The sequence below is a fragment of the Blennius ocellaris genome (genome assembly GCF_963422515.1).
Source record: "Blennius ocellaris genome assembly, chromosome: 24".
NCBI classification, from domain to species: Eukaryota; Metazoa; Chordata; class Actinopteri; order Blenniiformes; family Blenniidae; genus Blennius; species Blennius ocellaris.
In genome coordinates this window covers 9,716,484-9,737,550 of record NC_137673.1, presented here as the reverse complement: position 1 = coordinate 9,737,550, position 21,067 = coordinate 9,716,484, and the positions used below count along the sequence as shown (strand labels likewise).

The 21,067-nt window shown below is 48.3% G+C and overlaps 2 protein-coding genes across 3 annotated transcripts; one reads left to right on the top strand and one right to left on the bottom strand.

Annotated features, from left to right (window-relative positions):
• Nucleotides 1–1,218: 1,218 nt before the first annotated feature.
• Nucleotides 1,219–10,806, bottom strand: stradb (STE20 related adaptor beta). The gene is made up of 15 exons (XM_080519732.1): nucleotides 10,684–10,806; nucleotides 9,441–9,528; nucleotides 8,045–8,153; nucleotides 7,860–7,944; nucleotides 7,518–7,584; nucleotides 6,148–6,228; nucleotides 4,257–4,359; nucleotides 4,040–4,161; nucleotides 3,840–3,948; nucleotides 3,632–3,755; nucleotides 3,126–3,297; nucleotides 2,942–3,046; nucleotides 2,564–2,820; nucleotides 2,432–2,474; nucleotides 1,219–2,093 (listed from the first exon to the last, which is right to left on the bottom strand). The coding sequence occupies exons 5-15, from the start codon at nucleotides 7,527–7,529 to the stop codon at nucleotides 1,950–1,952; spliced, it is 1,272 nt and encodes a 423-aa protein (XP_080375858.1). The 5' UTR covers nucleotides 7,530–7,584; nucleotides 7,860–7,944; nucleotides 8,045–8,153; nucleotides 9,441–9,528; nucleotides 10,684–10,806; the 3' UTR covers nucleotides 1,219–1,949.
• Nucleotides 8,388–20,883, top strand: trak2 (trafficking protein, kinesin binding 2). 2 transcript variants are annotated; one of them, XM_080519730.1, is made up of 16 exons: nucleotides 8,388–8,515; nucleotides 10,983–11,098; nucleotides 11,359–11,580; nucleotides 13,848–13,924; nucleotides 14,035–14,151; nucleotides 14,464–14,688; nucleotides 14,770–14,848; nucleotides 15,429–15,559; nucleotides 15,632–15,706; nucleotides 15,789–15,920; nucleotides 16,910–16,989; nucleotides 17,066–17,206; nucleotides 18,198–18,493; nucleotides 18,576–19,079; nucleotides 19,181–19,280; nucleotides 19,354–20,883. In XM_080519730.1, the coding sequence occupies exons 2-16, from the start codon at nucleotides 11,044–11,046 to the stop codon at nucleotides 20,120–20,122; spliced, it is 3,003 nt and encodes a 1,000-aa protein (XP_080375856.1). In that variant the 5' UTR covers nucleotides 8,388–8,515; nucleotides 10,983–11,043; the 3' UTR covers nucleotides 20,123–20,883. The 2 variants fall into 2 exon arrangements, with proteins under 2 accessions (XP_080375856.1, XP_080375857.1); XM_080519731.1 differs by lacking the exons at nucleotides 8,388–8,515; nucleotides 10,983–11,098; nucleotides 11,359–11,580 and adding an exon at nucleotides 11,766–11,853.
• The last annotated feature ends 184 nt before the right edge of the window (nucleotides 20,884–21,067 follow it).

The window sequence follows — 21,067 nt, the reverse complement described above, 5'->3', positions numbered from 1 at the left end:
TGTGTTTTGTGATTTGTTGTTGTGGTTTGTACTTCAGGGCCACCGTAGTTTTTAGCCATTGCAGCGATTGTGAATGTTGTAATTGTTTTACCGTTTTTGTACCCTTATTTAGCTGGGGATTTTTGAAAACAAGGGCGAAATACAAATTAAATAAACAAGTTTGATGTATAAAACAAACTTATGTGACCCCCCCCCCCCCATTGGAATTTAATAAATCTGACAAAACATAGCAGATATATTCACAAAATGAACAGAAGCCAAGATAATATTGTTTCGTTATAATAATAATTATATACATTTTGCCTTCCATGTCATACCTTTCAAAAAAGAAACGTAGCTCACCTTTATCATTTGGACTTTTATTCTGGTAAGTGATCCGGATACACGCTACGCAACATCTGTGACACAAAATAAACAGAGAGCGCGAGAGAGAGGAACACGTACAGATGTAAACCTCTAAAGTGTTTCTAGTGAGTGTTTCTAGTCGTAAAAGAAGTTTTGTCAGATCGTTTATCGTGACACGTCCTGGAAGGCTCGTTGTCACGCTGGCCGTCTGTGCGACAGTGTTTCCTGCTTTACGTTGTCGATGTGGACCTCTGTGGTTGCTATGGGCTGGTTGCTAAAAGGTTGCTTTGATGTGGGGCCGCCATCTGGTGGCCAAAGTTAGAATAGCAGCACAAGTGGGAAAACTGAATAAACCGGGGAAAATACGGAAAAAATCAGGGAAAAAAAGAGGTAAACGCAGGAAAATGGATGAAAAAAATTGAAAGATGCAGGTAATAACGGAATAAACGGGAAGAAAAACTAGGAATCATGGAAAAGACAGGGGGAAAAAATGAAAAAAATCATGAAATAAAGAGGCAGAAAAACATGAAAAAAAATTCAGAGCAGGGCGACAACTGAAAAAAACTTTATTTTTTATTTTTAAATGGAAAAAAACCCCCACCAAAACTGGGGGGAAATGGAAGAAAGCCGAGATATAACTGAAGAAAGTTGAGCACAATAAAGGCAGACTGGAAAAAAACCCAATAAAACTGGGGGGAAAAAAGATCAAGAACAAAAGTGAGATATAAATGTTAAAAAGCAGGTGAAAAATTATAAAAACTAAGCTACAATAAAAGGCAAACAGGTGGTTTACAAATTACTTTTTTAATATATATATATATATATACATATACATACAGGTTTGTCAAGTAAAATGTAACTAGATAAGGCTCGTACAGCTACGGGGTTGATATGTACTGGAGATCACAGTTCAGACACTTCATCACAGTTCCACAAAGTTCACTGGATTCTAGACGAGGAACATCAAGGCCTTGCTGGAGATCATCAGAGCGTTAAAAAAAACATTTTCTTCTACTTATGTTCGCTTGTTCCTGTTCTGGGGGGGAGGGGGGGGGGGGGGGGTAGGTACACGGATCACAGGTCATTTTATCAGTTGAGGCTCAAATAAAATACCGCAGAGTTCGTTATTATTAAACATTGTCAAACGTTTATATTGCATTTTTAGAGGTCATATGTGACATAGTGTGGAAAAGTTAAAAAAAAGGGAAAAAGAAGAAAGGAAAAAAAAGAATAAAAATTTAAAATGCTAAAAGAATTTTTAAAAAAGCAGAAAGAGCAAATTAAAAAAGAAATATGTATATAGATATAGATATAGATGTATATATATAGATATAGATATACACATATATATACACATATATGGTGTTTATCTATTCACAGTTTGGAGATATAATAACACTTTATAGGAAATAAATCCACCCTCACATTATACTTACCGCCCTCTAACATCAGTCCTTTGGCTCAGTCTAATCTCGTTATTGTGGATATTTATTATCCAATAATCCAGCACTTCAAAACAAAAGGCTCAGAGTCGATAGGAAGTAAAAGCACAGTAGACGTAGGCCTCGTTGACGTGATTGTCTCTTATTGTGGCGGGCTTGGGGTTAGGAGAAGTCCCACAAGGCTTCGGGGGAGGCGGCGCCGGCGGAGGGGGCGGGCGGCGTGGACACCGGCGGGTCCTCGGGGCTGGACAGCGGCACGGCGGGATACATGAGGCTGAGGAAGGAGTCTCTGGTGTGACGCTTCACCTGGACGTGGGAGCAGAGAGAGTGAACGGCGAGCTGACAACTGTCATGACGGGAAGAAAGAAACAAGGGGGGGGGGGGGGGGGTGGAAAAGGAAAAATCAAGGAAAAAAGAGATCTGAGAAAGAAGAAAGAAAAAAGGAAAAGGACAATAAGGTAAAAAGAGAAGAGGGGGAGAAGAAAGGAAAACCGAAGAAAGAAAGAAAGAAAGAAATACAGTAGGGAAAAAAACAATGAAAAAAAGGGAAAAAATACAACAAAATACTGAATAAAGAAAACAAGGGAAAAAAATAGAAAGGAAAAGTAAAAGATAAAAGAACACAAATAAATAAATAAACCCACCTGCTTGAAGAAGGTGTGAGTCAGCAGTTCGGTGGCTGACGGCCTGCAGAAGACAAGCAGAGTTTAGCCAGCAGCTCCTACTTCACATGAAAAAAAACAAACAAAAAAACCCTGGCGGTGCGTCGCCCCCACCTGCGCTCCGCCTGCTGCTGCAGACACAGCTGCACCAGGCTGTGCAGGGTGGTCGAGTGGTTTTTGGGGGCGGGGCTCTGGGGCCGCTCGGCGGGCGGGGCGGCGGCGCTGTGTGTCAGACTGCCCGTGGCCACGCTCTCCCCGATGCCCGAGTCCACGCCGGACCGCGACACCTTGAGCCCGCCCAGCTCGCCCAGGGGGAAGGGCGCCACGTCCAGGAGGCAGCAGTGGGAGCCGCGCAGCTTCTGGAGCAGCATCTGAACCGGGAAACGTCAAACCGGTGGAGAGCAGACCAGACTGGGTTCAGTGGAGGTTTGTGTAATAAAGTTGTTAACAAAGTTAAATCCTAGATCTATGTGATGTAGAGTTGAATTGGACCTGCGTGGGCGGCATGTCCTGGAACGGCACGCGCCCGCTGACCAGCTCGCAGGCGACGATGCCCAGACTGTAGATGTCGGACTTGACTCCGTAGCCGTGCAGGTCCTGGGGAAGACCAAAGGGGGTGGGGGAGCGTGAGGAGGCGGAGTGGAAACGGGCGGTTCTGGTTCCGGGAGGTCCTAACCTGACGCAGCAGCTCGGGGCTGAGCCACGGCAGCAGCGAGGGGCTGTGGTGCGGCATGTCGAACACGGCCCTCATCCTCTTGCCCTCCCGCATCATGCTGTAGACGCTGTGGAGCCCCGAGAGGTAGACGCGGCCTTCGGCGGACAGCAGGATGTGGCTGGCCTTCACCCCGCTGACAGAGAACCAGCATCGTTAAACGGGTCAGTCGTCACATGTACGTCGACAGGGTCACAATCTGATCAAACATGTGACATTTGGGGCCAATCGGAGTACGTACAGGCCACTACTTCCTGTTACCAGCAGGTGGCGCTGTGGGTGATATGGATCATTGTCGTCATATGGCTGTGATAACAACCTGACTCTGATGCACTGTGTGACGTTTGAGGCTGATCGGACCACGTTCAGGCTATTTACGCTGCACTTCCTGTTTCGTGGCAAAATGTCGACGGTTGTGGCCCAAATTAAAATGTCCATCTGGAACAGATTCCAGCTGGTCTCACACTGACCGGTGCACGTAGCCCATCCGGTGCAGGTACTCCAGAGCCTTCAGGACGCCGGACAGCAGGTACGCGATCAGAGACTCGCTCATCCCGTCGGGGAAATGCGTCCTCAGCAAGGTGTCCGCCGATCCTGCGGGGAGACGGATTCAGAACGTCTTAAGTTGGGGGGGACAGACCTCTCCGGACGCCTCGCGACAACTCTTACGGTTCTGACCGTAAGCCATGAGCGGGGAGAGGACCCAGAGCTGGCAGCAGGAGCTGAACACGAGGCGGGACGTCAGCAGGTTGGCGTGGCGGAGGAGGCGGGACAGCAGGACCTCGTTCTGGAGAGAGACAGAGAGAGGGAGATGACGAATGAGCGAGAGGCTATGGGAATCTCTCGCCTGAAGAAGGTCGGGATGCTCGTGAGCTCACCATGAGCTGCAGCAGCTCCTCCTCCGTGCACTCGTCCAGGTTGGTCTGCTTGACCGCCACCAGCTGTCCGGTTGGGACATGGCGCGCCATGTGCACCTGACTCAGGTTGTTAAAGCCCCGCCCTGCAAGGCAGTGGGTCCATTTTCACACCCCTTTTAACACCACATTGAGCATCTGGAACGTCTGGACGGTGAGCAGACTGCTGTGGCGGCCTTACCCAGCTCAGACAGCAGCTGGTAGTGATCCGGCTCGGCCGACAGACCTGTCAGATCATCTCCGCCCGCCGGGCCTTGAAGGGTGTATTCAGAACCGTCGCAGCTCTGCAGGGGAAACACAGGGGGCAGTGTAGTGCTATCATTTCAATCAACCCAGTTAACAAAACAACCAGCGTATGTGAATAACCACTAGTAGGTTTATACGGGCGATGATCCATTTAAATAACGGGGCTTAACGAGAGCAACGATCGTTGTGACCAATCAGAAGACAGCTGCGTTGTAGCGCCTCCTTATGGAAGCGTACTGATGTGTGAGGTGCCTCAACGGAGGGGCTACAAAAAAGTCGTTACGGTTGGGTGCAGTTCTTTTGGTACTATTCACAACTTTTGACATGGAAACGCACAAATGTCCACAAAAAAATGTACTGCACCATACTGTCCTATACCATACCGTCCCATACGTACAGTACCGTACCGTACCATACTGTACTGCACCATGCTGTCCCCTAGGATCCTGTCCCATACTTTACCGTCTCATACCATTCCTTCCCTTACCGTACTGTCTCGTCACATACCATCCCGACAGTTGCGCAACATCCCTTACCATCCGGTACACTACTGTTGCGTACCGCACTATCCCTTACCGTACTGTCTCATCCCGTAAAATCCCTTACCGTACTGTCGCGTCCCTCATCATCCCTTACCATTCTGTCTCATCCCTTAACATCCTTTGCCGTCCCGTACTGTAGCGTCCCGCACCTTCCCTTATCGTACCGTCTCATCCCATAACATCCCTTACTGTACTGTCTCGGGACTGTCTCGTCCCGTAACATCCCTTACTGTACCGTCTCGTCCCGTAACATCCCTTACCATACTGTCTCATCCCATAACATCCCTTACTGTACTGTCTCGTCCCGTAGCATCCCTTACTGTACTGTCTCAGGACTGTCTCGTCCCGTAACATCCCTTACTGTACTGTCTCAGGACTGTCTCGTCCCGTAACATCCCTTACTGTACTGTCTCATCCCGTAACATCCCTTACTGTACCGTCTAGGCCCGTAACATCCCTTACCATACTGTCTCATCCCAGAACATCCCTTACGGTACTGTCTCGTCTCGCAACACCCCTTACTATACTGTCTCATCACATATCGTCCAGTACCGTACTGTCTTGTCCCATACAGTCCCATAGCACACTGTCTCGTCCCATACTGTCCAGTACCGTACTGTCTCGTCCCATACTGTCCCGTACCACACTGTCTCGTCTCTAATTCCACGCTCAGAAGGCAAGATATCACCAAATCAATCTTGAAGCTCGTCTGAAACTTCAACACACACTTCCACACACTGATCCACTTCCTGTGTTTGGTGACACATCGTTCAGTGTGAAGGTGACGGAGACACTGAGCAGCACAGACGGGGGGAGAAAGGGAGGGAGGGAGTGAACGGGGCTGCATACAGCTTTGGGATTCATGTTTATTTAAAGTGCCTTTCCAGCCGTCCAACCTCACCCTTTTGCAGCACATTCATCAATATATATTAAATTAATAATACATATCTAATATGAAGGACTGCTTTGGAGACGTCAGCCAATAATGGAACTATTACATTATTGGCTTCATTGAATTGAAAAGGACTTAAATGATCCCATTATGATCTGTATTTGATTTAAATTGTCCAAAACTCATTTGTTGTTTGAGGTCGTTTAACCTCGACGTTCCATTAAAAGTGGCAGGCATTTATCCCATTCCATGTTTAAGTGGCGTCTCACTGCTTCACACTGCTGTGTGCTCCGTGTGTGAAGCAGCTGCAGACGAAGATAAATGACTGATGATGATGATGGTGATGATGGTGGTGATGATGACGGAGGAAGCATCAGCGTGATGCTACTGACCAGGAAGGGGTGGCTGGTGTCCTCATAGCACTCCTCTATGTCCATGGGCTGGACCTGAGCGTGGGAGATGCAGGAACAGTCCTGGTGTGGGAGGGGGGGATTAGGGTGGGGGGTGGGGGAGGGGCAACATGGAGGGGGTAAATAGGATGCAGTTTATGAGGAGTGATGATCAGAGGAAACAAGCCGAGGGAGAGATGTGTCCCGATGAGCAGCTACTGACTCCAACATGTATCTCCACCTGGAATAATCTCCATGAAGCTTTCACTATAGATCATATAAATACACATTTTCTTTTCATTTTTCATTTATTTGCACCCCCACGCTGATTGAAAAATAAATCTCCAGATAAATAACGCTATACAGCCAAAAACAACCCGGATAGCTGCAACTGTCAAAAATAGATAAAATGAATAAAACAGTTAATTCAAAAATTTTTATAAAATACAGAACACTGGCAAAATTGAAATGATTTAAGTTTTTACAGCAAAAGAAAAAAAAAGTAAGAACTAAGAAAAATAAAGAAAAAATGGGAAAAATTAAGAAGAAAAATTAGGAAAAAAAGAGTGAAAAAAATTAAGAAAAAAATTTGAATTAAAATTAGGGGAAATCGAAGAAAGAATAATAAAAAAATAGAAAAATAAAGAAGACATGAAGAAAAAAGAAAGAATAATGAAGGAAAAAAGGGGAAAAAAGGAATTAAAACAAATGAAAAAAGGAGCGAAAAAGAGGAAATTAGGCAATGCGGCTATAAATAGTTAAATAGCTAAAGTGTCCAAAATGCATGAAACGTATAAAGCAGGAGAATCCATGAATCCATGAATCTCTAAAAATGTAATAAAGTATATTTTCTTTATTCCAGATTATAAATTCTGCAGCCCCAGAAAACAACTCTTTTAGTCAATCAATCAAACTACTGCTAAAACCGAGCTGTTTCAGGATCAGATGGATAATAAACATTTAAAAAGTTTAAATTCTACTAAAAACCTCATTTCAGTGAGATTGTTTGGTGACAGTGTTGTAAAAAATGTACAATTGCTGAAAAACAATATAATAGTGAAATAGTAAAAGTGTTGTAGAATTCATATCTTACAATCGTTTGTGCATTATTGGCTTCAGTTGTTACATTTTAAAATATTTAATTTTTAATGCTGCTTCACTTAATGCTGCTTCAAAATGTTATTAATATAACTACATATCTCATTACACTATGAGCAAGTTATTACATTATTGGATTTATTACATTTAAAATGATGAGATTAATGGAAAGTATGGTTGTTCCATCTGCCTTCTTATAAGATGTTCTGTGAGTTTGTGTGTACATTTTTTGATTGACGCACAAAACACACACGCGTACACGCGCACACACTTACCAAGAAAGACATGGAGTCCTTTTGATGATAAAATCCCCGACACCAGCATTAAATCTCTCACACACTGCTGCAGAGAGAAATAGAGGGGATTGTCACACGCACGCGCGCGCGCACACACACACACACACACACACACACACACACACACACACACACACACACACAATATCAAATACATCATATTAAATACACGCAACACACATTAAATGCATGCAACACACACACACACACACGCACGCACGCACACACTGACTACATATAACACACACCATATCAAATATGCAAAATACACACTCACACACACACACACACACACACACATCCATTCATAAATCTGTTTACCTTCACGCATCAGCTGGTGTCGAGGTCACCCTGCGCACTTCACGTCATGTGGATGAGGGAATACGGCTGCGATTTAACTCCACCGCTTCATTAAAGACGCAACAATACAGATAAAGCGGATTTCGTGTAGTTTCTCCCCAGTTTTTCGCAAAATTATGTCCACATAAGGAAAACAAGGCGCCTACCTCTACTCGACGGCAAGTCTCCTTTCTTCGACCGAAACACGCTCAAAATACGATTTCGATGTCGATGCTCTCCACGACATTCCCACACGAGCACCTATATTTTGGGATTCTTTCAAAGAAAAGAGACAGATCACACCTTTTTAAAAGAAAAACGGAAGGTTTTGCTCGCAAAACACTTTTTAATTTAATACAGATTCCAGGCGCGTGTTTATTACGTCAAGACCACGTCCCTCAGTTTAACGAATCCTACTACGAGGACGCCTGAGCTCGCCCATTGCTGAACTCTGATTGGTCAATACTCGCTGTCAAGAAACTTGATGAACCAATTAGAATTGAGAGTAGGGTCGACCGATGCCGTCGCAATAGTAGGTAAACATCTGCCTCCTCCCTCACATCTCTGTTCCGCTCCATTGTTTGAGGCGTTTCTCAACGGGCATCGACCGCATGTAACGCTGGAAATCCCGACGCAGGGTAAGACTTCTCAACATTTAACACTTCTTTTACGTCCCCATCTTGTGGAGGATGCCTTATTTTGGGACTAATAAGCTCGTCGTTCGCCACCGCGGTGCGAATCATCCGTTATGACGCGTTAGCTATGATGTTAGCATCTTCTACTGTACGAGCATGTAAATAGTAACATCAATGAATATTCTATTCACATACCAACTGGTTAGTCTCATTACCACTGTAAATCAATAATACTGTGCGTGTTGAAGTATAATACTGAAGTGTTAAATATATTTGAGCTCGTTCTTTGCGGTGTTTCGAGGTAGCTGGTTTTCGTGTTAACTGTTGACCGACTTCCTTTAGCGTCCCTTGTTGCTGCTAAAATCATACGATTAAAAACCCGAGCGAAATCCGGAGCTGACCCGGCTAACGCCGTTTCACCACATTTACATAATCGGTTAAAGCATCGGACCGTTTGTGAGTCGTATTTCAACATCTGCTGTTACCAACAGCTAGTGACAGGAGTCGGTCACCACTTAACAGGGGGATCAATTAAGCCGTAACACCGTACGTAAACAAGCGAAACTTCATCTAGCTTTTTTATTCAAAATGTTATATTTTATGTATTTTCGGGTCATTTTGACTCAGACTGAAATATATAGATAAGATATATAATATCCCGTAACAGAAAAGATATATTTATAATATATATATATCTTTTATGTTGAGGTATATTATATATTTGACTTTCTGCTGAATTGTATATGGCTCATTTTACCTCACTGCTGATGTAACAATGTAAATTTCCTTGTGGGACCAATAATGCCAATGTAATTTGATCTAAAACATCATGAAACTAGTATAAATACCATGTATTCAGTGTAGAAGAAGACACAAAGACATCTAAATGCACCGTTGTGAATGGTATTTCATGTGAATGCATATTTACTGAGCTGAAAGCGGGAATGTCTGCTGATGATCCAGCAGATTACCATGGTCCAGTCAGTGTCACATGCCTCTTTCCTCCGGACCGTCATCTGGAAAAAAAAAAAAAAAAACCATGACATTTCACCTTGGAGGCTTAGTAGACCCCCCACCCCCACCCATAACCAACACCATCCAGGCCCTTGTGTCCAGCTGGGATTCTGTTTTGAGATGCTGTCGTCTCCATTGTAGGTCACCGTGGATTAAAAAAAAAGAGCTGATGTAAAGAGAACGAGGCGTTCCCCTGTGGGCCTCCGCCGTTCCACCAGAGAGTCACTTTCAGGGCCGCCGTGTGGATGTGGCGCTCCACACCGTGGGCAGCAAATGAAGCACTGCCGCCCGTGAAGTGACTCACTCGCTGGTGGAATAATATCGAGCCCGGCGGAAAGAGGAACAGACGTACTAATAGACAGGTTTTGTGGTGCGAGAAATCCAGTCGCGTTCAGCAGCAAAGGGTCTCAGTGTGACCGTTATATAAGCCGAGAGGACGAGCGTGGCCCGAGGACGCCCTCCTCCGCGTGCTCAGACGGAGGTCAGCCATCTGCATGACACTCGGATTATCCTTCAAAAGATGTCCAGCTTTTCTTTTAAAGTGCAATAATGCAGCCGTGTCAGTTCCCGTCTGTTTTAGGAATCACGTTTCATCAATTAGCCTTTTGCCTGATTCAGCGATCTGCAGCCTTCATTACCAAAAGAGACTTTTTTTTTTAGATTTACCACCAAGAAAATGTGAATTTGATGCCAGAAAAAGGTATTAAATAAAGTGTCATAGCGATGATTTAGATTTTATTAGATTTTTCAAAAATATTTTCTTTTTTTCAGGGATTATTTTCTTTTTCTGTTTTTTTCTCGTTTTTCTGTTTTCATTCTTTCTTCTTGTTTATTTTCCTTCCATTTTGTACATTTTTTTCCCCTTTTCTTTCCGTTCTTTTCCCTTTTTCCCCTCTCTGAAAAAGAATAAAAAAATACATGTTATATTTAGTTCAAACATTTTATTTTGATTATTTTCCCTGCATCTTTTTTGATTTTTCTGACTAGTTTCCTCTATTTCTTTTACATTTTTATCCGGTCCAGCTATTCTGGATGTTTTACCTGATTCTAACCAGGAGATCAGACCATTGGAAAAACTGTGTGAAGTGAAAATGGAATAAAAATCGTGTATTTCCTAATCCTTTTCTGATTGGCTACAAGTTGTTGCTGGTCCTCACCGTGAGAGAATCACCTCTGGGAGAGCGAAGCCTTGTCGTCTGATTCGTTTTGACTCATTTTGTTTCTGTCGGTTTCAATGAGAGTCTTTCACTAACTCACACCGACACTGAGGGAAACAAAGGAACCACAAACAAGCGACGCTCCGATTCGTTCCCACGGAATTCCTGCTGCCGGCCCTTTAAGGATCCTCCGGGGACGGCAGCCGGATGTGGGACGGGTTCTTAGAAAAACAAAAAAAAACCACCATGTGTGCTCATGGCGAGAGATGTAAACAAAGCTGCTTCGCCCTCTGCCGCAGGTGAGAGAGCGCCGCCGCCGCCATGTGATGTCATCGCGCTCTGCGGCTCCCGCGTCCCGTCATGTTCGAAGTGAAACCGCGAGCGGTGGAGAAGAAGGAGTCCAGCACGGAGACGGGTCAGCGGTTTTTCATTTCACGTTGCACAGAAAACCAGACGACTGAATACATTGTCTTTCCGGATGAAACTTGGTTTTGGATTTGGTGAAATAAATTTTGACGTAAACGCCAACTTGTAGTCCAGTGGGACTTGTAGTCCAGATAATACGGTAAAACTGGGCTTTGGCGAGACCCGTGTGATCGTTGCCTGTGTGCCAAGTGGATGTTTGTATATTTCAAAAAAACAAAACATGCAGTGATATTTCCTGTCTCGCTGCAGATGAGGGCGTGGGCAGCAGCGGCGGCGGCGGCGGCGGCGGGCGGCACTTCGGCTCGGGCTCGCTGGGCTCGGGGTCGCTGGGCTCGGGGTCGCTCTACCTCTCCGACAGCCAGGACTGGGCCGTCTCCCCCGGCTGCTCGCCGGATGACGCCCCCGCGCAGCCCGCCGACAACAACAGCGCCATCTCGCCCGTGCTGGCCGAGGAGACGTTCCGCTACATGAGTGAGTGTCGGCGAGCAGATGGCGAGAGGATTTAACTCTGGATGTGATACTTTGTTTGTCTTTCTGGGAGGGAGGGAGGAGGGAGGGAGGGAGGGAGGGAGGGAGGGAGGGAGGGAGGGAGGAGGGAGGGAAGGAGGGAGGGAGGGAAGGCGGGATCCAGCCGCTGAGTGGAGAGTCAGTATCAGAGTCACGGGACAGGCAGAGAGGACACTGGGATCATGCCGGTGTGGAACGTCCACGGCAAGGAGGCGTACGACGGCTTCGCCGTGGAAGGTGAAAGAGTCACTGAGGCGACATCTGATATTTTAGGGACTTTTTTTGTCTTTTTTTTGTGTTTTACCATTGGATTATGGTCCATTTTGCAGGTTCTTTGGCATCTATTCTGAACATTTTTAAGGATTCTGCATCCATTAACGTCTATTTCTGATGTTTTTGCATCTGTTTTTAGTTGGTGTGTCGTACTTTTTTGTGTCTTTTAACAGTCATTTTGCATATTTTGAGGTTGTCTGGCACCTCTTAGAGACCAATAAGTAACTCTAAGTAATGCCTTTATCTTTACCTCATTTTTTTGCTTTTGTTTTGTTTGCATATGCATATACATTTGCATATTTTGAGGTTGTTTGGCACCTGGTTGAGACCAATAAGTCAACATTTGTGTTCATTTTCTGAACATTTTTTAAGATTTCCAGTTGCTTGCTGGTCATTTTGTGTCTGTTTGCTAATTTTGCATCAGTTTATCGTAATATTTTGTGTTTTGACGGCCATTTAGCATCTCCTTGTGATCCATTTTTGCATATTTTGAGGTTGTTTGGAATGTCCTTGAGACCAATAATCCATGTCTGTGCATATTTCATTAACATTATTGCATCTTTGTGGTAATTTTGTGTCCCTTCTGTAGTTTTGCATCCATTTCTCATGCTTTTATGTCTGCTTCTCATAGTTTTGCATCTCTTTCTGGTTGCTTTGTGTCTGTGTGGTGCATTTTTCATTTAAAGTTGCGAGAACAGAGAATGAATGAAGAAAAGTGAAGAGGAGAATGAGTACGAAGTGTTGCACGTGCAGATGAAGGGCACAGCGAGGAAGTCTGGGTTTCACGTTCCTGGACGCTCCACTTCTTGCACATGATAATCAAACTATTAATAGGGCGTACGGAGACGTGTCGGTGGCTGCGCGCTTGACAAGCGTCCAGCTCGAAGGAGCAAAGCAAGAGGAGACATTTTATCGGTGCCAAAGGTCAAATGTTGTTATTCAACAAAGCGGAATGCGTAATTCACCACGACTGGACTTTGTGCGGTTTATTGTGATCAGAGGTCAGAGATGGGGTGACTAAAACATGGCCGCCGAACACGATCCGTCTCTTCCAGCGAGAGATAAAAGTGATAGACGTGTTATTTTTATACCAGACTGTTGAGTCTGACCTCTTTTTTTTTTTTCCTTCTCCAATCAAAGAGGCTTTCCAAGGCCCCCGTTTCCACGACAACGCTTCTTAAGACAACACCTTGACCGTTAAAGGAAGGTGTTTGCATTCACACTGCAGCGGCGGACACACCGTCAACGGTGTAGTTAGTCTGCCGGGCCACCGGGGGGCGATGTTGCTTGTTTTTGGAATGAAACCTAACAGACATGTATGCAGAAAAAAATACACTATAAACGGGAAGGAAATCAAGAAAAGCTGACATTCGTATCAGGGGAGAGTCTCAACTATAAAACTACTTATGTTGCATTCTTGAAGTTTCAATTACAATTTTGGGAAAATGTACCTTTTCCAGTTCTTCCAGCATATTTTTTTCCAAACTTGAATGGAAATGTGGTTAAACGGTGCCCGCAGGGACGGCTACGGATTTGGGCTTCAATTGGACGATCCAGGAAGTCAGTCACCACTTAACAGGGAAACCGGTTCATCCGAAACACTGGTGGTTTGGGTTTTAAAAAGGGGCGGGGTTAACCGAGTCGGGTCCAGCAGCTGCTCGTGGAAAAGCCCCCCCCCCGTGTGTGTGTGTGTGTGTGTGTGTGTGTGTGTGTGTGTGTGTGTGTGTGTGTGTGTGTGTGTGTGTGTGTGTGTGTGTGTGTGTGTGTGTGTGTGTGTGTGTGTGTGTGTGTGTGTGTGTGTGTGTGTGATGCTTCGTCCATCACTGGCTGCTGATTTGACGACAGTAGTTCAATAGTTGCATGTTTCCGCACGCACATCCTCACGATTCGAATCGTCTCGTGGTCTGACCAGTCTGTCCCCCCCCTCCCATCCCCCCACCCCCCCTCCCCCGGCGCAGTCCTCAGCGGCGACCACGTGGAGCAGATGACCAAGACCTACAATGACATGGAAGTGGTCACACACCTTCTGGCTGAGGTAGGCCACACCCACCAACCCCCCCCCCCCCCCCCCCCCCCCCCGATTCCCTTTATTGTTTTTTTCCCTCACGATTGGGATGAGACGCCTGACGTGCTCTGATTGGACAGCGGGACCGAGACCTGGAGCTGGCGGCTCGGATCGGACAGTCGCTCCTGCAGAGGAACCACCTGCTGCAGGAACGCAACGAGGCCGTGGAGGAGCAGCTGACGCAGGCGCTGGACCAGGTACACGGATGACCAGCCGGTATACATCGTAGCGCGATATAAAAATGTCTGTCATCGAATACATCCCGCGATTATTGCTAATTGGTTAGCCCGGTTGCTACGCCAACGGTAACCTTTCTCCAGCTCGTCGTGCATCGCACAGCTTGACGTCGAATAATCCAAATGTAACTGAAGCAACGCTACATTTTTATGCATTTTTACAACCTATATATATATATATATATATTTAAAAATATATATGAATTTTAACGCTCCACTGTAAAGTATGGCGGCGGCACCATCATGCTTGTCCCCTGACTCCGGCCCCCCCAGGTCCACCAGCTGCAGCATGAGCTCAGCAAGAAGGACGAGCTGCTCCGGATGGTGGCGAGCGCCTCGGAGGAGAGCGAGACCGACTCCAGCGTGTCCACGCCCCAGCGCCAGGCGCCGCTGGCGGCGGGCGGGCCGGGCACCGCCGCCGCCGCGCTCAGCCAGCTGGAGTGTCTGCAGAACAAGCTGCAGGACCTGGAGGAGGAGAACCTCACCCTGAGGTCCGAGGTACGAGGCGGGTTAGGGCGAGGGCTGGCGAGGAATACCCGACGAGATCCCCTCACTATGTTTGCCTCCCGTCCGCCGCAGGCGTGCCAGCTGAAGAGAGACACCATCACGTACGAGGAGAAGGAGCAGCAGCTCGTCAGCGACTGCGTCAAGGAGCTCCGTGAGTGTGGCGAGAATATTGTACCGTTCACTCGCGTTGCCCGACTTGAGTTATTGCGCAGAAGAAGAATGTAGGAAAAAAAAAACATTTTATTTGTTAAATCGGGACTATTAAAACTTCCAGAAACTCAAACGTCACATTTGTCACCATGGAAACCAATATATTACAAGGTTATTTAATCCACCACACCACTCCTTCCATAATTAATCATGGCTGATTGACTGTTATCACTGTTTGACACTGATATACACACATTTTACAATTTCCGTGTGACCTCCTACTTGACCTTTGACCCCATAACAGCTAGCCAAGGTAATGATGTCACTACATTATGTGGCAAACCAGAGGATAGGAAACATTTTTGTGTTGGTTTCACGTCAATCGAATTAAAACGGACAGAGTTATGATGAAAATACTTCTTTTGACCTTTTCGTGACCTTGACCTTTGACCCAATCGCTCTCAAAGCCCAGTCAACTGGTCTTTGGATGATGACAAATCATCCCTGAAAAACGTCACACAAGTCGGGTCATTTGCGTGCAAAATGTCGGCCCCGAAGTGAAACGATTCCCGGCGTCTCAGGCGAGTCCAACAGCCAGATGGCGTCGCTGAGCGACGAGCTGTCCCAGAAGAACGAGGAGCTGGTCCGGCACCAGGAGGAGATCGCCCAGGTGCTGGCGCAGGTCGTGGAGCTGCAGCACCGCGTGAAGGAGGTGGGACTGAAGGACCGTCGCCCTGCCGCGCGGCGGCGTCTGGAGACGCTCACGTTGTTTGTTTGTGCGCAGCTGGCGCTGGAGAAGGAGGAGCTGAGGATCCACCTGCAGGCCTCCAAGGAGGCTCAGCGGCAGCTCACGGCGGAGGTGAGTTCACGGCGCCGGCTCGTCGACGTCGTCCCTCGCGAGTCGATTGTCAGTGACGAGGCCGACGTGGGTTCGTTTGCAGCTGAACGAGCTGACGGAGAGGAACTCGGAGTGCGTGGAGATGCTGCACGAGTCCCAGGAGGAGCTCAAGGAGCTCCGCAGCAGGAGCGCCCCGGGCATGCGGCGCCACCTCTCCTACGGCCTCTACCCCATGGTGAGCCAGCCACCATCCACACGCTCTGCAGGAACGTCTCCGAGTGTTTTCAAAAAGTTGCATTTCCCACTATTCCCACAGAGTTTTCAAAAAGTTTTGTTTTTCCCTGTTTCCACAGAGACTGAGTGTTTATAAAATTTAAAAAAAAAGGCATTACCCCCATTTCCATTGGGACGGAGCATTTTGAAAAGCTTTTGTTTTTCCATCGTTTCCATGGCAAAGGAGTGTTTTCAGAAAGTTTTGCTTTCAAAAAGATGCGTTTTCACCCGTTTCCAAGGAGATTGAGTGTTTTCAAAAATTTGCATTTTTTTCTCCATTTCCACCGATACAAAGCGTTTTCAATAAGTTGCATTCCTTCCCATTTACTGAGAGTTGGGTAGTGTTTTCAAAAAGTCAGATTTATTTATTTTTTTTCCCCGTTCCTTCAGAGCTGGAACATTTTCAAAAAGTTGAGTATTCCCCCATTTCCATGGAGACAAATTATTTTTAAAAAGTTGCATTTCCCACTATTCCCACGGAGTTATCAAAAAGTTGTGTTTTTCCCCATTTCCACAGAGTCAGTGTTTAAAAACAAAAAAAATCCATTGGGACGGAGCATTTTCAAAAGCTTTTGTTTTTCCCTCATTTCCATGGAAAATTAGTGTTTTCAGAAAGTTTTGCTTTCAAAAAGATGCGTTTTCACCCGAGTGTTTTAAAAAATTTGCATTTTTTTTCTCCGTTTCCACCCATACAAAGTGTTTTCAATAGGTTGCACTTCTTCTCCCATTTACTGAGAGTTGGGTAGTGTTTTCAAAAAGTCAGATTTATTTATTTTTTTTACCCGTTCCTTCAGAGCTGGAACATTTTCAAAAAGTTGAGTTTTCCCCCATTTCCATGAAGACAAAGTATTTTTAAAAAGTTGTGTTTCCACCCATTTCCACAGAATCTGAGTATTTTCAAAAGGTTTTTTGTGTGTGTGTGTGTGTGTGTGTGTGTGTGTGTGTGTGTAGGACTCGTTGGCGGCGGAGATCGAGGGAACCATGAGGAGGGAGCTGAGCGTGGAGGACGAGATCGCCTTCCAGGACCAAAGGTTGGTCTCAGTGTTGTGTTTGGAATCAACCTCCTAGCTTGGTGCTCTCACACGCCGTCCGTCTGTCTCCCGACAGAGTTTCCCAGAAGCGCGTCTTCCAAACGGTGCGCTGTGTGAACGCCACGTCGTCGCGCGCCAGTGCCGCCGTCCCCCCGATCCCCGGCTCGGGCCACAGCTCCTTGGTGATGACCACTCAGCCCTTCCAGTCCAACCAGGGGTGAGGAGACGCTCCGGGCGTGGCGTCGGTCAGAAAATGGCGCCACGCGTTAAAGTCCTAGTGAAATGTAAAACACTACTTTGCAAAAAACGATAGCTGGGCTACTACTTCTAAGGTTCCTCCGACTCTGCCCCACCACTGTTGCCGCATAACAAAGTTATTTGAATTTTGAATCGTCGGGGGAATCCTTCTTCGTGACGTCAAGAGTTGTGCAGATCTCCATCTGTTGTGTTTATATCGGCTTGTTTCCCTCTTAAATATCCAAGTTTTAACAGTGTGTTGAAGTTATAGTCGGCGTTTTATGAGCCTTGACGAAAGATTGAGCCTGGAAGAGACCAGAGAGAGGAGAGAAGGAGCACAGGCAGCGGGAGCGGCTAGCCGTTAGCTCGCGCGGCTAGCGGGAGCCGTGAGGTCGGACGGCTAGTAGACGATCAAGTAATACCTGGACTCATCTTCGGTGATTCCACGCAGTCAGAAAAGCGCTTCGACATGATCCAGGAAGTCGGTCGTTCTGCCAAAAGTCATGAGCCTCAAAGCCTCAAAGCCTCAAAGGTGGCTGGCGGCTGCTGAGGAGACGAGGACGAATGGAGGACAAAGCGTCTTCTGCTTCCTCAAACATGTTCCAGACGGCGTCACCGATGGCAGAACGACACATTCTGCGTCTTCTTCATCAATCACTGGGTTTGAAATGACGACGATGATGAAATTCAGCCTCTTCATGGTCAAAACTCTGATCCTCCATAATGTAAACACAACTTGGGCGTGTGCACAACTCGTGACATCACTCTATTATTGTCAGAAGCTCCGCCCAGCAGCGGAAATACCGCTGTTTATCGGCTATTTTCTCGCAGATTGCCGTGTTTTAACATTTTGCCCTTGAGACCAGTTGGCATAAAAAATGTCCCTAGAAGCGACAGCCAGAGTGTTTTGGAGGTGGAATTTTCATTTCACTGGGACTTTAAGTTTCTAACACTCCTTCATTTGCCCGCAGTGACGAGGTGCGTCTCGGCCAGCCCGGCTGCCCGGGAGGGAACGACCTCACCAAGGCGCTGCACCGCCTGTCGCTGCGGCGGCAGAACTTCCTGTCGGAGCGGCAGTTCTTCCAGGCGGAGCGCGAGAAGAAGCTGCGAGCGCTGGGTGCGACGGAGGCCGACGGCGGCAGCGGCTGCAGCTCGCCGACGGGCAGCGTCGTGTCGTCCTTCTCCAACCTGTCGGAGCTGTCGTTCGGCTCCAGCGTCTTCAAGACCTTCCTGCCCGAGAAGCTCCAGATCGTCAAACCCATGGAAGGTGCGGGGGAGGGGATCCGCGGCGGCGGCGCGGTCGTTCCCCGTCGAGCGCCATCACAGATCGTGGCTCTTGTTCCCCTCAGGCTCGCTCACGCTCCACCACTGGCAGCAGCTGGCCAAGCCTCACCTGGCGACCATCTTGGACCCGCACCCCGGCGTCGTGACCAAGGGGTTCCGCCCGCTGGCCCAGGACTCCGCGTACCGCCTGTCCGACACGGAGGAGGACGGGGAGGACGAAGACGGCGGCGGCGCGGCGGTCTTGGAGAAAGGCGCGGCGGAGCGCGGTAAGGAGGAGGACGAGGAGGACGAGGAAGGCGGGATCACCTTCAAGGTGCGCTGCTCGTCCACGCCGGAGGAGAGGAAGGACAGGAAGAACCTCCCGGCCCAGACGTTCTCCTCGCCGCCGCTGCCGGCGTCTCCCGGGGCGCCCGCCGCCGCCTCCTCGCTGCAATCCGACGTCTGCCTGGCGCCTCGGCACGTCGCCCAGAAGTCCAGCCAATCGCCGCAGCCCATTCTCGGAGCCCCGACGGCCGCGGGCCAATCGCAGATCCAGATCTCCACGACGACCACGGTGACGTCCTCCTCTGGTAACCGCGCCTTTCAAACACACACAGAAAACACTTGAGGCTTTGTCTTTTCTTTTTTTTTTTTCTCCCCCCCCCCTCACCGCCTTCTCTGCTGTGTTCAGTCCAAAACCCCGGGAAGAGCCACAGCTCCACCTTCTCCACCTACACCTTCACCACCTGCCGCATCCTGCACCCCAGCGACGTCACGCAGGTCACGTCCAGGTGAGTCGCCGCCGGAAGACGCGTCCGGCGAGTCTGACGCGGCTAACCGACGTTCCGTCTCCTCCTCCTCCAGCTCCCAGTCGTCCCTCATGGCCAACACGCCCAGCTCCATGAGGACGGGTCCCAGCACCCCCGTCACCCCCTGCAGGCTGAGCTTGGGCGACTCCTTCCCCCCCCGGCGGGCCCCGGCGCCCCCCGGCGGCCTCGCCAAGCTGGTCCTGGAGCGGGGCATCTCGGCACAGGTGTCCACCGAAACCCCGCCCCCGTCCCCGAGGCCCACCCCCCGCCGGCCGCTCCTCCGCCTCCTGCCGGGCACGCCCCCCAACTCGCCCTCCCGCTCGCCCCCCGCCCCCTCGCCGGCGCCGGCGGAGGGCCGCCAGCACCAGTCGGCCGACAACTTCCTGGCCTCGCGGCCCGCCGAGCTCTTCCTCCAGGACGTTTACGGTTTGAACCTGGGCCGCGCGCCGCACCCCGACCTCCCCAGCCCCTCCCAGGAGACGGCGGGCGCCGCCGGGCCCGACCCGGCCAGAGTGGGCCTGGTGGAGCGGCTGCGGCGGCTGGGCTTCTCCAAGGTCCTGCACGGCGCCGAGTCCGAGGCCCCGGCGCCGAAGGACTCCTCCACCTTCGTGTCGGCAGGCGGCGGAAGCCTGCTGGACGGCCTGCGGCGCAACCAGAGCCTCCCCGCCATGATCGGCGCCCGGGCGGGGAAGCCGCCCGCCAACCCCCCGCCTCCTCACCCCACGTCCCTCGCCCTCCCCCCTCCCCCCTGGGGGAACCCCAAAGAGCGGCGCAGACGCCTCGGCTCCGCCTCCCAGCCGCCGTCCAGCTCGCCCAGGCGCTGAGGAGAAGGCGCCGACGGGAACCTCCTCCTTTCGCCGGGGCGTCGGAACGATCCCGCCTTCACGACTTGATTGGAAAAAAAGAAAAAAGAAGAAAAGCACAAGCTAACTGAGTGGAGCCCTCCATGTTTGTCGCCACAGTGCTCGTCCATACGGCCTTAGCTTGCCTCTCGGTAGGTCTCTCTCTCTTTTAAATAGATTAAGCTCCCGGACACGAAGGAAACGCGGAAGTGTGCGAGGGTTCGTGGAAGTGGATTTGTTGGGAGTGGAAGTGTGTGAATAAGAAAGCATCAGACGACGAAAGAAGACGGGAAGTTTAAAGGGCTGTTTGAGGCCTTGCGTCAAAGCCACGCTTGTATATATGAGTTGCACTGGATCAAGAATACCACTAATATTCCAAACGCTTGCGTCGCTCTTTTCTATTTAACCTTTAGTTTTAAGATATTCTAACATATGGTGTGCCTGCTGTAACGTTTCCGTCCTAAGATTTTAATATATGTAGTGTTTTTATTTGCTTTCCACGTGAAGGGAAACCAAGCTAAAAGTGGCATCTTATTCTTGAAGGATTCAATGTTTCTTTTTGGGGATTTTTTTTACAAAAAACAAGGGAAGACACATTCAGACGCACAGTGAAAGCAGGAGGTTCAGGTCCTAACAGATAAATCATCTGTCTTGTTTCTCTCCCGCTGTGATCATGATCCTTTGATGGGTATTATTAAATTGCCTCTTTTTTTTTGTTTTTGTTTTTTAATAAAGTTATAAAAAGTAAACGACTGTCTTGCAAGTTTCTTTTAGTCAGATTTAAGATATTTAATTTTCATTTATATACATATTTATAATTTATTAAAAGATAAACTAAATACACTACTAAATTACAACAAAAAGATAAGAAAAGACTAAACAGAGTTGTCCCCGTTCACATTGCCATATTTGCCCCATGGAGGAAAG

What these genes read in the sequence shown, in the direction of transcription:
- stradb (XM_080519732.1), bottom strand. An exon ending in AGGACATGCCGCCCACGCAG is followed by an intron (nt 2,821 to 2,941) that starts GTCCAATTCAAC and finishes TTCCCGGTTCAG; the next exon opens with ATGCTGCTCCAGAAGCTGCG. An exon ending in CTCACACCTTCTTCAAGCAG is followed by an intron (nt 2,094 to 2,431) that starts GTGGGTTTATTT and finishes TCCCACGTCCAG; the next exon opens with GTGAAGCGTCACACCAGAGA.
- trak2 (XM_080519730.1), top strand. Translation starts at nt 11,044, where the DNA reads ATGTTCGAAGTGAAACCGCGAGCGGTGGAGAAGAAGGAGTCCAGCACG. An exon ending in CGACTGCGTCAAGGAGCTCC is followed by an intron (nt 14,849 to 15,428) that starts GTGAGTGTGGCG and finishes CCGGCGTCTCAG; the next exon opens with GCGAGTCCAACAGCCAGATG. An exon ending in CCTACGGCCTCTACCCCATG is followed by an intron (nt 15,921 to 16,909) that starts GTGAGCCAGCCA and finishes GTGTGTGTGTAG; the next exon opens with GACTCGTTGGCGGCGGAGAT.